The sequence below is a fragment of the Pavona decussata genome, unplaced genomic scaffold (genome assembly GCF_977016875.1).
Source record: "Pavona decussata unplaced genomic scaffold, jaPavDecu1.1 SCAFFOLD_90, whole genome shotgun sequence".
Lineage (NCBI taxonomy): Eukaryota > Metazoa > Cnidaria > Anthozoa > Scleractinia > Agariciidae > Pavona > Pavona decussata.
Genome location: NW_028145507.1, coordinates 456,483 through 470,000, shown reverse-complemented (window position 1 = coordinate 470,000; position 13,518 = coordinate 456,483). Strand labels below are relative to the sequence as shown.

The 13,518-nt window shown below is 39.7% G+C and overlaps 2 protein-coding genes across 2 annotated transcripts in view; both read right to left on the bottom strand.

The window, feature by feature from the left end:
* LOC146474304 (kinesin-like protein KIF11) overlaps nt 1–1,860 on the bottom strand; it is a 7,507-nt gene extending 5,647 nt beyond the window's left edge. The window contains exon 1 of the mRNA XM_085117224.1: nt 801–1,860. Coding sequence (XP_084973350.1) covers nt 801–1,350 — 550 coding nt within the window. The 5' untranslated portion in view covers nt 1,351–1,860. The remainder of the gene's footprint in view (nt 1–800) is intronic.
* A 7-nt stretch (nt 1,861–1,867) lies between these two features.
* Nucleotides 1,868–13,518, bottom strand: LOC146474303 (kinesin-like protein KIF11). The gene is made up of 12 exons (XM_085117210.1): nt 13,338–13,518; nt 8,939–9,178; nt 8,747–8,822; nt 8,125–8,190; nt 7,564–7,683; nt 7,072–7,196; nt 6,726–6,816; nt 6,402–6,468; nt 4,408–4,486; nt 4,153–4,246; nt 3,794–3,889; nt 1,868–2,040 (listed from the first exon to the last, which is right to left on the bottom strand). The coding sequence occupies exons 1-12, from the start codon at nt 13,466–13,468 to the stop codon at nt 1,873–1,875; spliced, it is 1,353 nt and encodes a 450-aa protein (XP_084973336.1). The 5' UTR covers nt 13,469–13,518; the 3' UTR covers nt 1,868–1,872.

Here is a 13,518-nt window from a genome sequence, read left to right as displayed (position 1 = left end):
CGTTGTGATGTCATCCGCCCCTGCAAAAAAATCTGTGGGGGATGCCAGATGTGCGTCCCAAGATCCATCCATCCATCGATCGACGACAAAAAAATCTCGATTGAAAGCCGTAACCAAGATAAGGATGGCGTTCTGCGAACGCAATAATAGTTTTTACTTGGCAAGACGAAATGTTATTATTTATAAATAATGAATTTACGCGCCGGGTGAACTTCATTATTTATATATAATAGATTTACAGCTACTTTGCCTAACTTCATGATATGTAAATAAATGTTTAAGAAACAACCTGATTTATAAATAAAGAAAGTTGTCAAGCGAATTATTTACATATGATTTGTTTTGTGATTCATATTATATACATATCAGGTTTGCCAAGAACTAATGATTTAGATATCACTTGACGAATACTAATTCCTTATTTGTAAATAATTTTTCCATCATTTCCAGTTATTTATAAATAATGGAGAAACAGCATGAATTTGGTCTAAATAATAAATTTGCAAACGGCGCCCCATAGCGGAATGCGTGCAAAGAAACGTTTGCGCGGGAACTCAGCTATAACGGAACCCCCACTCCCCACTCCTACTAATAAGTAACGAAAAACTATATAATCGCCCCCTGGGGATCAAAATAGGAATTTGACGGTATTCGGGAACAAACACATTTGTTTGGGATTTTTTTTTATGAAATTAACCACCGGTAGGCTATGGCCTACCCCATGACCTACCCCACGTTTTGTCCGAACCCCCAGCATCTGATGCAACTGATATGATGAGGTGTTAAGGATATTCACTTACGTAAGGTTTTCTTCACTGCATCACAAAATACAAAGTTCTCTCCTTGAAACTGGTTTAGATTCTGCTTCCCTGCTTGGATCAGCTGTTTGCAGTCCTTGCCAAAGGAATCTTGAGCATTCACATTATGAGCCTCAACACTGCGTTTACGACCAAGTTTCTGATGAAGACCATCCACATCAGAAATACTGTCCTTGACTACATGAAGAAGGTCTTTTGCTTGAGAATGTAGATGACTTTCACTTTTACTGTGTTCATCTATGAGGTACTGATTCTGGTCTCTTTCTGCAACTGTTGTTTTTAGTGTGTGTTCAGTTTGCTTCAGCGTGCAAGTTGTCAGGTGAAGCTCAGTTTCCTTTTCTTCTAATTCCATGCACCTATCCTCAAGTTTTTGTCGTGTGTCAGTAAAAAGGTAAGTTAGCTTCCTAAGTTCTTCTTCAAGAGCAGAGATTTTGGTCTTTTCTTCAGCAATTATCTCCTGTTGTGTTTTGATCTCTTGTTGCATAGTTCTGCAGTGATAAGGGAAAAATATTGTATTCCTTAACAGTTCCATGAATTGATGACAAACATTTCAAACTTGAAGGGCCTGGTGGAGAAAGAGGGTGTAAGTGATGACATGGCTTTGAAATCCAGATTTCTCTAAATTTGCTCTTATTGATTTGCACACAAACACTGCTTATTGTGTCAGAAATGCAGTTGCATATTTACATTGTGTTTTAAGGGCTCAAATGTACGAAAATAGCTGATGACTTTAGCTTAAAACTGAACCAAATGGAGTGATGCTTTGAATGATTTCTTTTCTTTTTGGTTTAAAGCTAAACAAAAGTTTTAGCACAATAACAAGTTAGTAAGCTAACGTATCTGCATTTTTAGAGAAATCTGGATTCTAAAGGCCAAATCATTACTTCCGCCCTTTTCCCAGTGGGCCTTAGATTCAATTAGATTTTGTGAGATTTCTGTTACGTGATAGTTGACTAGAACACAGCCTGATACAATTTGCACCAAAATTGAGAGAGAAACTAATATTATTTTTTAACAGTCCGTATATGTAAATCTTACAATAAAATTAGAGTCTTTAGTTAATAAATATTAAATAATAATTTAATAAATAATAATTTATTATTGTTAGCACTGTAATCCATTCCTGGAGTGTACATACTTTTTCTCTGAAATGTAACAGCCCTCCTTTCCTCTGGCAGCTAAAAGGTCTTTTTTGGAGTTTCTCAATTTCCTCAGTGTACTCCTGAAAAATGGGTGTTACATTAAAGGCCCGTTTACACGTTAAAAGAGAAGGAACGGCTCGGTTAGAAACAAGTACCGGTTCCAGACGAAATCTTCCATTTACACGTACGAATTCTGTAATGTACCTAACAGAAAAAGGCACAGTACTTGAGAGCCCCTTGGAACGGGTACTAGACCGTTTACACGTTGTTTTCATCGAGACCGGTAACGGTAAAGCCCGCAATAATTAAACAAAACTGCTTCGATTAGTTGTTCATATGCGCTTACACATACAGTACACTGTGCGTATCTCCGACTATCATAAATTTACAAGCACTTTTCTGGTTTCTTCTGAAGAAGAGAACACGAAATTCACGTTTGACAGCGCGAGTGATTCTTCAAAGAAATGCTTCTGAGAGAATGTACCGAATTAGGAGAAAAACAAGGCTTACGGTTCTCCTATTAACAGCCCTTGTATCGCACTTCACAGTCGCACCGCACGGAGCTTGTGGCAAATTCCAAGAACAAGCGCTTGGTTTGATCTTGCATACAGCCCTTACTCTAACGATTAATGGTATGCTAAACAACTGACATGGAGTACAACGGGCTCAGAAAAAACCTAACAGAACGGTGCCGAAAAAAGGGCGAGCGTTCACACGTTGAAAAGAAAACAAAAATGTGGGTACGGAACCGTTTTTTATCGGTTCCGTTCCGAAAGGGGTCCATAGCCGCCTATGGACCTTTTTAGGAACGGAACGGATAAGACTGGAACGGGTCAAGTACTGTTTACACGTCAAATTTTGTCGGAGCCGTTCGTCTTTTTATCCGAGCCGTTCCAATTTATTCGGTCGTGTAAACGGCCCTTAAATGTATAAATTTTGTAAGTGATGTACAAACCCCGGGGGGGGACTCCAAAAAATTGGGTAGGGGTGTGCGGCCCGCTTCCCAAAACCCTTACCCTATTTATGACCAAAATCTGCGATTTCCCCTACCCTATTCATGACCTGAAGTAGCTTCTTCTAAAAAAAAATCGAACCCAGGAGTAGAGTGCAAAAATCTGTACCCTATTTACTACCAAAATGGCGGCAAAATGACTAAAAGCGATACCCTATTTATGACCAAAACAGCCGAAAAACCATACCCTTTGGCGCCGCACATACCTATATAGCCCATATAAGGGAGCACCTCCCTCCCGGGTACAAACCCAGGTAACTGAATAGATATTGATAAGTAAATAAAGACAGAACTTTACTTTAGGAAAACATTCAATGAACCCATTGTTTCAAGTATATAATATATTATGTAAATGAGTGAAAACTTTTGAAAGTCAGAACTTTTTAATGTTCAAGACAGCACAAAGTGTCCTGTTGTCTACATTTATTGTACCATAGACACTATCATGGTAATGAAAGAGCGTACAAAGAGTAAAAAACTTGGTCAAATCAATGTACCTGATTGTATATAAAAATAAAAATGTATTTAAACGTATTGGTATCAGTGCAGTGAAGAATTCTCACCTTGAATACATGTACTTAAATTTGTCCATGTTAACAGGCTCCCAAAGTGGGACATACGGTGAAGAGAAACTGAATAGGAGAGCACAACGAGCCAAACGCAGTCTGGGATAGATTTTTTTCTTCTCCCTATACCCTACTTGGGAGCCTCTACAATGTTATGTAGATTCTGTTTAGAGACAAATTTCAATTAGTACTTTCCAAGGCAATGTGATAGTCAGAAATCCCATTCAAGAATTGTGCAAACCTCATTTTATGTACCTTAATCAGAGTTTGCTTGGTGAGTTTTTGGTTGACCTCAGGTCTGTTCAGTATATTCTTTGCTCGGTGTGCATAATCAAGAGTCCTCAAAGTTTCCTAAAAGAATGATTGATAAAATTCTTTGTTAAAAATCAGTTGTCTTGCACTCAGTGCGAGAAGGACTGCAACTCTGGTGTCGTCTTGTCCAGGCGCACCCGATGCTATATTGGATTGAAAATCCAGAGTGCGACTTCATGGTCTTCTTAGAAAGATGGATGCCTTCAACACAATACTGTATAGTAAATATTGTTCTTTCCAACAATGATAATTGTAACATTATGCTAATAAAAAACCAACTCTAATGTACTAAAAATAATTACCTCTAAGTTGCAGAGGGCAGGTGAAATGGTGGCAATTATGGAGGTTTTTGTTCTGCCACCAAGAGTCTGCAGAAGTCTTGTCAGCTTACTTTCTCTGTTAAAAAAGTAAAATTTTAAAATTTTACCCCGAGATGTGATTAATAAATTTTGTTTGAACACACAATATGATCTAATTGAACTTCCCTACATTTCTGATATGGAGTGTGATATTTTGGTCTCCATCAGGTGATGGGGTCAACTAGTTAGTTTACATACCTGTAAGGGATGTGAGTTGCTTTATTAACCAGTGATGTGATCACTCGTCCAAGCGTTAACAAACTCTGATTGATTGTACCTAGAAAAATAATAATTATCAAAACACAATAAGTTAACATGTAGTACTTCATTTGAAAAATAATGATAAATGACAAATTAATTTATACAGCACTGTATCCGAGGGTCCCCAATAGGGTTCTTCAATCCCGCCATCCCGGAAAAAATTTTCCCTCAATCCCGTAATCCCGACCGCTGTTTTAGTCCAATCCCGATCCCGGTCAGTTCATAATTTTTTTCAAGCTCCTTACCTCGACAAAAAGGCATTTTCATTTGGTGTAAATTCGCACTGCAAATCTGAGGAGTGATCTTTGTACTGGTCTTTGGTCACGCGAGAAATTAGCTGTGAGATTGTTTCTTCCATTTCTTTCCACCATAACATCGCTCATTTAATTTAGACGTTTTCAAAGTTTCCCGCGAATCACGTCAGTCAACTGATAAGTCGTTAGCAATTTCTTTAGAGCTTTTTCTTTTTTTCCATTTTTTTCTTTTTTCTCTCAATTGAATGGTGACTGCTGCCTTTCTTATCACGTTGATCCTTGGAAAACTTTTCAGTCATCAAAGTCTGAAGAGCATTGCTACTCACGTACATGTACCACAACGTGGGACTGCAACAGATATTTGAAAAGGTGACAGGTGACTTCTGGATTAAGTGCTTTCCTGAGTACGTTTCTGAGAGAATTTTTTTTCCATCAAAATGTGGTGAGATCTCTCTGTCGACCTTTTCATTTTGATCATGAAGGAAACCACTCAGATTTACCGAGTGGAGGTTTTCTTATCATTCGGAGCCGTTTGAATTAATTCGTAAATACCGTTATGTACGCTAGTTCTGTGGCATTTGTTTAGGCTTAACGGCTCAAGTTAACTGCAAGGTCTCAGGGAGCACAAAGAAATTTTAACTGTAAAGACATAGGACCCTTTAAATATATTTACTCTTCCAGGACGGTAACAACTAGATTTTTATTGTACATTTTCGACACCGGACTTCCCAGATCTCGTTTCTTTATAGTAACATTTCCCGTATCCCGCTTCGTAAAATCGTCAAATCCCGCGTCCTGTCCCTGATTCTAATCCCGAATATCGTCGCTCTTTTCCGCTAAAATCCCGAATCCCGACCTTTAAAAAAGCCAAATCCCGGATCCCGAAAAACCTATTGGGGACCCTCTGTATCCTTGTACATCCTCCATGATTTTATTATAAACTCATAAAATGACCAGACCCCAGTTGGTTGTATAGGTCAGTTTGTAAGAGTACTGAACCAGTATTGCAGTGGTCATGGGTTTGAATCAATCAGGCCTTCTTTTCACAAATGCTAAAGTTGCATACTAGTATACATGACTTTCGCTAATATAATCGTATGAACTGTGATGATCTTCCTCACATTTGTAAATACAGCAATAATATACCTGTAAGTTTAGTTCAGTTTATTACAGTAGAAATTCTATATCTACTATAAGATTTTAGATTTTTTGAGCTATTGTTTTTTTAAGCCACCGTTGAAACTTTTAGCTGAAACTTGTGTGCAATGGCGAACGAGACCAGTTTCACGAAGTGGTGTTACACGGTGAAACTCCTGTTTTTTCACCACTGCAGCCATTGCGAGACGTTGCAGAAGTAGAAAGTGGTTCTACTTTTCGTGAAACTTGTCTTGCAACAGAAGTTCGAAAAAGTTTCACCAAACCGACCATGTTATACAGTGCAACGCCTGCTGAAATTTGTTTCGCAGCGCCATTGCGCACAAATTTCAGCTAAAAGTTTCAACATGTAACGGCGGCTTTAGAACACCTTGATTTTGTACAAGCCTGCAATGACATGCAGTGCCAGGCTTTTCCCCCTTCTGCCTGAAAACACTCGCTCTGGCGAAACGTGATTTTATATACACTTCTAAGCTGAGCATTTAACTCCAGGAATGGTTACAATGTACTTTCTTTTCCTACCTGCTTTTCTGCTTCTTTTGTTTACAGCACCTGATTGCCCAACATTTTCACTTCCTGCTAAATCAACCTTAAAAAGAAGTCAAACAGATGTTAGTCACCAGACAACTAACTTTGTTAAAATGCATGCATGGGCCTCTCAATACACTGCAATATATTTTGGGTACAAGACAGTAAGCTGGCACCGCAAAAGTTTTGCTTTTTTGATTGAAGCTGCATGTCCTTTCTGTCAGTGGTCATTTCTGTGGCTTTTTCTCCGTGGATCAAAATGTGCTTCTGAAACACAATCAGCTAACAATAAATCCGCATTTTAAACAAAAAACTTACCAAGTTCAACTTGCCAATCTTCAATAATTCTTCGCCAGTGACAGAATTCTCTTTGATGTAAATAGTCACAAAAAACACTGAATGGGAACAACTGAAAGGGAAAATAAAATAATATTGCAATCAAATGGCCAGAAGAAACTTAAAAATTACGGGCACATTCATACCCTTACACATCCCAAAACACAAATGCTACAAGTTAACGCTAACCCGAGCCTGTAAATAAATGCAATAGTAAGATAACTTGGGTAATGATACTGACAGTCATTTTGTTTGTATTACTCTAGTATTTGTGCTTTAAGTGAAAATAAAAAAATGTTAAAAAAAATTGTTTGTGGAAGTACTTTACCTTGACTGTGCATTCATCAGAGCAGCAGCAGTTTGCCGCTTTGCCCTGCCTCGCTCAAGAACATCATAAACATCATTTTTCTCATGGACCACAAGCTCCTCAAGTCCTTGGATGACAACTGAACCCTAGAAAAATATGCGCCAACAATAAGAGGGGTGGGGTGAAGTCCAAATGGCAAGCACATAGACGGAGAAACAATTAAATGGTTAAGTCATCAATTGGTGAAGAATTACTTCATCTGACAGCAGAGTAATGACTTCAAACTGTCATTTTTCAGTCCACTCTTGTCTCTATATAAATGATGGTGGCAACATTGAAATGTTGTATTGTGATAATTTTAATTTGTATTTTAATATTGATTTATGTATCAAGTTATTTCAAATGATTTAGAATATGTCATTGATGGAAATAATATTAATAACAAACAGTGTAATAATTTTTTGCTTATATTTCCCTCTCATTATTTTGAAACATCCACATCCCCATTCTTACCTTGCGGGCAGAATTTTCAAAAAGGCGCATTTTTTTATTGTCCAAGCTTGGGGACAATAAGTCAAACAATTCCTCATTGTATATTTCCAAGAACGAAACCCGCACAGAGAACTCACATTCCTGAGAAAAAAAAGGACTAATTACCAAACACGTAGAGCAAACCCTTGCTAACACCCTTTTTTGGTAGAGACTGGGACGGGTGGCTCAAGGTAAAAATGAAAATCCAGGTACAAAGGTTTTATCAGAACCTGGGATCTGGGTACTGGTACCTCGGCTGGTGTGTGATCTAAACATGGAAGTTGCTTTTGAGCCCTGGGGGGTTCTGAGCCAGTCTAAATAATTTAACAACTTCCCAAGGGGTCCCCTTGGCAAGTTGTTGTATATTCACCATTAGGAACCTCATCTTCTGCTACAAAAATTATTACATGTATGAAAACCCTGGAGGCAGTGAATCTCAAAAGCACAAAGCAGTTACTGGACTAAATGGTGGTATGACTGTACAGCATTTATAGTCAAGGCCAAACATGATCAACAAATCATTAACCCAGCCTGATTACCCACCGTTCGACTGTTGAGTTTTTCCAGCAACTGATGCATGGTGCGTGGAATTATTCCAGCTGAGGAATCCTGCAATTTAAAAAAGAAGATACAGTCGACTCATAATGACTCAAACCTTTGCTAACTTGAACCTCGCGCTAGCTCGACCCAATTTTCCTTTCCTTTCAGGTCATTTTCTATATAATTTTACCCTCGATAACTCGAACTCCAGCTAACTCGAACCTTTTTCAATTTCCCTTGAAGGCTCTAGTTATCGGGGGTCAACCTTAATTATGAAACATAGAGTAGTAAAACAGCTACATAAGATGACTTGTTAAACTTTGCCTCAACAGAATCAACATCTTTGCTGTATGTCGCTTATTGATGCAATCCCCTCCCACCACCTATTCAATGTTAACACATGTGGATAGCACATGCATAGATTCGTCTTTGTTCATCAACATTGTGGGTGGGGGGAGGGGATTGGAACCATGTCTAGATTGGCCCCACCTTGGCCTCTGTCCCGAACATTTTGGCCAGGATTGTGAATGTACTACATTTACATAAGAGTTGAGGTCACTGATAACATCAAACGCACTCAGTAATTAGTCACCTGTCTGAGGTTATGGTCAACCTTATCACTCACCTCCTCCCAAGAAAAGTTATCTTGACTTTTCTCTCCTTCCATGGTGTAAGTCTTTCCTGTACCTGTCTGGCCATAACTACATGAAAAGACAGACACTTCTAATAAAACTGTAGAAAATTACCATTTTACAGCAATACTACTAGCTAAAAACTTTAGGCAAATTATCCAGGTACGGGTCAAGAGAAAACTTACGCAAAGATAGTACAGTTGTATCCCATCAAGACTTCATCCAAGATTGGCACGACAACTGAGCAATACACATCAATCTGCTTGGTATCAGGGGCAAACACATGATCAAACGTAAATGTTTTTGTTGTCGTTGACAAAGAGGACATGTTTCCAATGTCATGTTTAACAACAATTTCCCGTTTAGCTGGATGGCATTTAACCACTGATTGGGAGCTTTCTTTTACTTCTTTTGTATTTCCAGGCCTGCAAAGAACAAAGACAACATGGCATGAAAAACATACCACTCTGAACACGCTAATTTATCCTTCTTGAACAGATTGCCGTTTTGCTTGAGGGCTGTGGGAGTCTATGCAAGGCTGTTGCTTAACAGGAGCCTGTTAGCCTGGGGCACCCAAGAAAATGTCTTCCTCCCTTGCGCTCCCCACTCTTTTTCGCGCCCTTTATATTTTTGTGCACCTGCCACACAGTCTACTAAGTTTTTTGCAGCAGCATCTAACACTTTACATGTTGGGCTCCTAACTTCTCGTTTATTGGAATTTTTTTAGGTAATAGCCTTGTCAGTATGTTAACAATATTTTGCTTTTTAGTCTCCTTTTTGAGTTCAGAGCATTTTTTAACAAACCCATCAAGTTAACCTTTAAGTCCCAAAAGTGATCAACATCTAATTTCTCCTTACAATATCACAACTTAATCAGCTTATACAGGTCATGAGAATCAATGGACTGAACATTAAGGAAAAAATGTCTGGATTTTTTAACAGTTTCTCCCAACTAATGCCATAAGAAAGATAAGAATAACAGTGAGGAGAATATAGTCCCCCCCCCCCTAATTTTTTCTTGCCTCCCTCACTCCCCATCCCCTTCCCTGATTATGCTGGCCATGCAGGCTGGGAGAATATGTCTGTTGATGCTTGGGGTTAATACATGTAACTATTCTAGACACCAGTTTTTCAAAGAGGGGATATAAACTTTTCCAGTGGATAAGTCACTATCCAGCAGATAAGCTGTATTGGTTGGAGTCAATTTTATCTGTTCAATAACGATTTATCCACTGGATAGTTATCCACTCTTTGAACAACTGGGGCCAGATGTTTCTTACTGTTACATTCAATCTAGTTAGGAAAAAGGGCAATGTCTAGCGCCTGCCTTATGACAGTGAAAATAAGGACAACCAGGGAGGTCTCCCATCTACACGGAACCTGAAAACCCCTGGTGGAAATGTAATTCTTGAAGGATTTCTGAAATTATGGCCACCGCACGCAATATTTCTTTCCTTTTGATGCTAGTACAACACTGTACATTGCACGTCAGATTTTCCACAATAGACAAGCTAAATCGTTTAACATTTATGTCCGAAATTTTTAACCAGGTGGCCTGTGTAAATGGTAAGTGCCCCAGCAATACTGCCGTTTCCAGAAGTACCATCCATTTGTGGAAACCACTGCCCACGACCCACCACCCCAGCCACCCCAAGCAATTTCTGGAAATCCCTCACCCAAATGCATATTCAACAAGTCCAAAGGGCAAATCACAAAATAGTCGGTGGCTAATATTCGGCCAGATATACGGCTATATACGAGAAATTCACGAAGAAAATGGAATAAACAGATGTAACGTCTCTTTCGAAGCTCAGTCACGTTTTTAATTTAGCCGCGTCTTGCTTGTTGTAAACAACAAAATCTTATCAAAGTTTCGCCCAGCTTTTTTATTTATCCGCTCTTTTTTTCGGGTTATGTTTGTATATAATCTCAAAATCTATTGTTTCATTCAAGAATAAATGATTGGAAGCCGAAAACTGTGTAAAAATGTTTATTATTTACGCCAACGCGCGATCGGCTTAAAATGGCGAGTTTGCCGGATTCTATTCAAATCTTCCCGCTCTTGCGAAAATCTAAATTTTTCGTTCTCAATAATTGTAGACTCCCTTTAAGCCATTATAAAGTTAGAGCCCTAAGATAATTTGTTTTCCGCGATTACATGCTAATCCAAAAATGCACTGAAAAGAAATCTTGCAACGGCCGGCTATGAAGAATTTCTGGGTGTTTCGAAAACGAAGACCCCAAAACCGAAGACCGAAGACCTAAGACCCCCTGATCGAAAACGAAGACCCCCTCATCGAAAACGAAGACACTCTCGTCGAAAACGAAGACCCCCTGATCGAAAACGAAGACCCGCTCATCGAAAACGAAGACCCTCTCGTCGAAAACGAAGACCCCCTGATCGAAAACGAAGACCCCCTCGTCGAAAACGAAGACCCCCTCATCGAAAACGAAGACCCCCTCGTCGAAAACGAAGACCCCCTCATCGAAAACGAAGACCCCCTCGTCGAAAACGAAGACCCTTTCGCCTCAGCTTGGTGGAGTTTAGCGGAAGACCTAAAGACAAATTCTTTCAAGTGCCTTTGTCGGTATTGACATACACAAGACAGCATTTGTATTAAACTGCGATTTAGGGGAAATTAGGTATCATTACAAATCCTGGGAGGGGAAGGAGTGGGTTGACAATACTCATGTTCGATATACAAAAATTTCTAGGATCGTTTGGTAAATTTCGTGAGATTCCATTGGTTAACGATTACCTTGGAAACCATGGACCAATTAGAACTCACGAAAGTTACCCACATTAATTCAGGTATTTTAGTAGTGCGAATTTCCAATTGTTTCCCTGCACATGTCGTCCTCTCTGCTCGATATGTCCATGTCGAATCCATTGAAATTGCCCGGTGTGTGTGGTTTTTTTTTTCGAGCTTACTCGGGTCTCCATGGCAAACGGCGTGAAATCGAAAAAAACATATTCGAGAATAAGGGCAAATGGATTGCTACAAATCCCTTTAAATTTTACAATGTTAGGGTGGTTGAGATTCTTCAGCATTCTTGCCTCTTTAACAAAGTTTTTCTTGTCCGTAATATCTTCACCCAACATTTTCTTCACTACTAATTTCTCTGCTTGTGCATTACCATTTCCAGGCCAGTCTGCTGTAAACACGGCTCCATAACCACCTTTTCCGATTTCCTCTTTGTTTGTAAAGAGCTTCAAGTCAAAAATAGGTAGACCTGAGCAGTCAACGGCTCTAGGTTTGATAGATGGCAATTTAAACGCCATGATTACCAAGGGAGTTGCTCGCCACGTAATTCGAACTCTCACCGCGTGAGTGAATCACTTGGTGTGAAATATTGATAAGAAAACGGATTTACCGCCACTTACGTATACGATAGCATCACATTCCTTTATAAAGTTTAAAAAGGGTTATTGTTTCATACGACTATTCATCGGTGGTATACGCTGCTAGAACTTCAACGTATCTAGCTCAGTTGTTCACAGCTATTGGATAAAAATGGATTGCTAAAAAACTGAAACACTTGGCATTAAAATATTTGACTCAGAATATTCAACCGCAACACATGTTCACATCGGAAATATTCTCGGTTTTCAGCTGACGTCATTAAATTATGCAAATTAGGTTTCCGCCATGTTGGTGTCCATGTGCGGTGTGAAATTGTATGCAAATCTATGCCATTTCTAAGCGCTCACGTTCAAAGTCTTCGAGTAATTCATCTTTCTAGTTTAACCGAACCTCCTACGCAGACGTTATTTGGTGGGGTGGAATGCGCGACAAGCCCACAAAACGTCTGTTTAGGAGGCTAGACAACTACCCGTCGCCAACATGTGTCATGCCGCCGAACAATGACACACAACATAACCTCCCTTGAGATTCTAGACAAAGGGAAAATGTCATTCAAGTCGTCTCAATACGTAGGTCGCGATTTATCTTACTGTGATCGACAGTGCTAGTCAACCAAGTGCTAGTGAAAGTATCTTCGTCTTCGATCAAAGGGTCTTCGTTTTCGACGAGGGGGTCTTCGTTTTCGATCAGAGGGTCTTCGTTTTCGACGAGGGGGTCTTCGTTTTCGATCAGGGGGTCTTCGTTTTCGACGAGGGGGTCTTCGTTTTCGATCAGGGGGTCTTCGTTTTCGACGAGGGGGTCTTCGTTTTCGATCAGGGGGTCTTCGTTTTCGACGAGAGGGTCTTCGTTTTCGATCAGGGGGTCTTCGTTTTCGATGAGGGGGTCTTCGTTTTCGATGAGGGGGTCTTCGTTTTCGATGAGGGGGTCTTCGTTTTCGATGAGAGGGTCTTCGTTTTCGATGAGGGGGTCTTCGTTTTCGATGAGGGGGTCTTCGGTCTTCGGTTTTGGGGTCTTCGTTTTCGAAACACCCAGAATTTCTTTCCGAGCAGAGCAGTTTCATGTCCTGTTTTGTTTTGTTGTTGTAGTTTTAACTTAACTTGAAGGTAAAGCCATATAATAAATCCGTCTTGGTCCATAAAAACGCAAAAAAAGAACTTGGCCAATATCCAACCATCTTGACCGAACAAGCTTGGTCAATAACGCATATATCTATTCTTACCGACATCGGACGACAACTTGAATGTTCTTTTCCTGTGGTGGTGCTTTACCTTTCAACATGACTTGCAGTCGCCTAGCGCCTGTAAACTCGTTTGATTTCGGGTCCTTACAAAGTGCGAGGCAGCGAGGCATGCGAGGAAACGCCTTATCCACTTGAGCTACAAGAACATTTTGATTTACTC